Raw genomic sequence first — 2,955 nt, forward strand, 5'->3', positions numbered from 1 at the left:
TTACTATAAATTAATTTAATATAGAATTATATTAACTTGAAAATCATTTAGTATTAAAAGCCGAGGTACTTCTAGAAAATATTTTTTCCCTACTTCGACACTTAATAAACCCAGGGGCAGAAAGAAGATAAATTTATGTCAATTTAGCATGGCACCAGTGCAAAAAAAAATGAAGCAACTGTACCTTGCAATAACTCCTGCATTGATAAGATCAACCCTTAATTTTTAATACCAATCTGAATGCAAGTATAGAAGCATGCCAATAATGCACATGTTTAGATTCCCCTGGATTGTGTAGAAGACCATATTGCAAGATTGGCTAGAAAGATCCAACTATAAATGTGTCCTTAAGTCTTCCAGTGTTGAATAAATATTTGTATTTGATTAATGCTAAATTCCAATAAATTCAGTTGAAAGGTTTAAATAACCTCCTTTAAAATCACATCACAAAATCACAACCTTGACTGTTCAGAGACAAGCTTCCAAAAGTATGACGGTTACCATATACCTGTGTTACGGCATTATGTAACGCCATATGCAATATTTGATATAAGCACTGTAAATATTGATCTGTAACAAACTGAGGAATATTTTAGCAAACTCAAAAATGTAAAATGGAAACTGTGTGAGATGATTTAGAATTTGAGTCAAGTTGCCCGCCCCTTTTGGCTCTTGTCTATCTTTCTGCATAACCTTCTAACATCCTCCATCTTCTCTGCTAATTCATCCTTAACTGCATTCTCGTGTTCACTGAGCCACTCTTCTGCATCCTCAAGACCTGCTTCCATGTTTTCAACATCTTCCTTCTGCAAATCTCCCCATAGTTTTTCCTTATTCAGCTTTTTCTTCATGTCGTAGATGTATTGATCCAATGCATTCCTCAATTCCACTGTTTCCTTCCACACTTGATCTTCAATTTTGAGTTTCTCTGCCTCTGCAATCATTCTGGCAATCTCATCATCACTCAACCTACCACTCCGATTCGTCATGATCATTGCCTCCTTTATCCCACTTGTCTTATGCTCTGCGGACACCTTCACAATTCCGTTTGCATCGATCTCCATGCATTTGATGATTTTGACATCGCCTCTAGGTGCACACGGAAGTCCCTTCAAAACAAATTCGCCCAGAAGATAATTGTCTTCGATACGAGGCCTTTCCCCTTCATAGACGCCTATTAGTACTGATTCCTGATTGTCCTCTGCAGTCCAATATATGTGCTCCCTTTTAACCGGAATTTGTGTATTTCTAGGGATCAATACGCTCATCATATCCCCCACAACTCCAACTCCTAGACTAAGGGGAGTGACATCTCGAAGTATGAGGTCTGCTGTGTTATCGCCATTCAACACCGCAGCCTGAACAGAAGCACCATAAGCCACAGCTTCATCAGGATGGATGGACTTACACAACTCCTTCTGGCCGTCGAAGAAATCTTGAAGCATCTCCTGTACTTTGTGTATTCGCGTAGAACCTCCTACCAACACAACTTTGTCAATTTGGGCTTTCGTCATTCCGGCGTCGTTGATGCATTTCTTTACGATTTCTATGCATTTTTCAAACAGATCAATGTTCATCTGCTCAAACTTTGCTCTTCTGATTTTCGAATGAAGGTCTTGGGTTTCATGAAGACAGGGTACTTCAACAATGGCCTCCACACTTGAAGACAGCTCTCTCTTTGCCCGTTCACATGCGCTGCGAAGTCTCCTCAGCGCCCTTGCATTTCTTGCTATGTCTGCTTTGTATTTCCTCTGAAATTCCTGCACGAAATGGCTGACCATTCTGTTGTCAAAATCCTCACCTCCAAGATGGGTGTCCCCTCCAACTGCCTTCACCTCGATTTTGTGCTTCTTAATATTCAGCACACCAACATCGAAAGTCCCTCCACCCAAATCGAAGATGAGGACGTTCTCACCATCATCTGATGAATGAGCTTTCCTGTCAAACCCATATGCAATTGCAGCAGCTGTCGGTTCATTTAATATTTGTAAGACATCCAAGCCTGCTATCTTCCCTGCAATTTTAGTGGCCTGCCTTTGAGAATCGTTATAGTAAGCAGGAACAGTAATCACGGCCTTACTTACTTGACAACCTAGGTATTGTTGGGCGATTTCTTTCATCTTATGCAACACCATTGACGATATTTGCTCAGCTTCAAAGGTTTTCTTTTTTCCCCTGAAGGAAACTTCGATGAGAGGCTTGTCGTTAGGTCCGCATACAATAGAAAATGGCCAGACACACTTATCACTTTGCACACACGAATCTGAGAAGCGCCTGCCAATCAACCTCTTGGCATCAAAGATTGTGTTTGCAGGGTTGGTAGCGACTTGATTCTGAGCAGGCTGCCCGATAAGCCGTTCATTTTCTGTGAAGGCAACCATGGAGGGAGTCGTCCGATTCCCCTGGTCGTTGGGAATGATATCCACTCTATCATGATCTCCACGCCAAATTGCCACACAACTGTAAGTGGTTCCCAGATCGATGCCGATAGCCTTACCAACGTCACCATGAGGAGGAGCCATGGACGAAACAATTGTGTGAGGAGAAGAGGAACCAACAAACCTCAAAGCTAAAACAGAGCACTGACTGCAAAGTATTTGGCGTTTGGTGGAAGAGCAAGAGAGGAATATATAAGGGCAGCCAGGCACGCCTCGCTTCCCGCCTAATCTCTTTTAAAACGCGTTTTCTTGGTTGCGCGCTTTTCGTTATTTACGCCATTCTATTTTATCGAGATAACTTGGAAGTTGAAACTTGCGAGGAAAGCCCATTGTTTTACACTGATAATATTTATTATTTTAATCTTTTTATTTCGTTTTTAATTTAACTGTCTTTTTATTCTCTTTAGTGGAGTTCAGGTAAGTGGCAGTTTTAATCTTTAACGGAAAAAATACTATTTTCACTTTTTCCTAATTTAAACTATCATATTTTAGACTTTTTTACTTTATGTTTATCTTA

General features: G+C 40.6%; 1 protein-coding gene across 1 annotated transcript; it reads right to left on the reverse strand.

Annotated features, from left to right (window-relative positions):
- Nucleotides 1-496: 496 nt before the first annotated feature.
- LOC149230824 (heat shock cognate 70 kDa protein-like) lies at nt 497-2,575 on the reverse strand. Its single transcript, XM_089376144.1, has one exon. It carries the CDS (start codon nt 2,520-2,522, stop codon nt 648-650), a length of 1,875 nt encoding a protein of 624 aa, XP_089232270.1. The 5' UTR covers nt 2,523-2,575; the 3' UTR covers nt 497-647.
- Between the last annotated feature and the right edge of the window lie 380 nt (nt 2,576-2,955).

This window comes from Pinus tabuliformis, chromosome J (genome assembly GCF_031772625.1).
Source record: "Pinus tabuliformis cultivar Carrire ecotype Pingquan chromosome J, CPIR1, whole genome shotgun sequence".
NCBI classification, from domain to species: Eukaryota; Viridiplantae; Streptophyta; class Pinopsida; order Pinales; family Pinaceae; genus Pinus; species Pinus tabuliformis.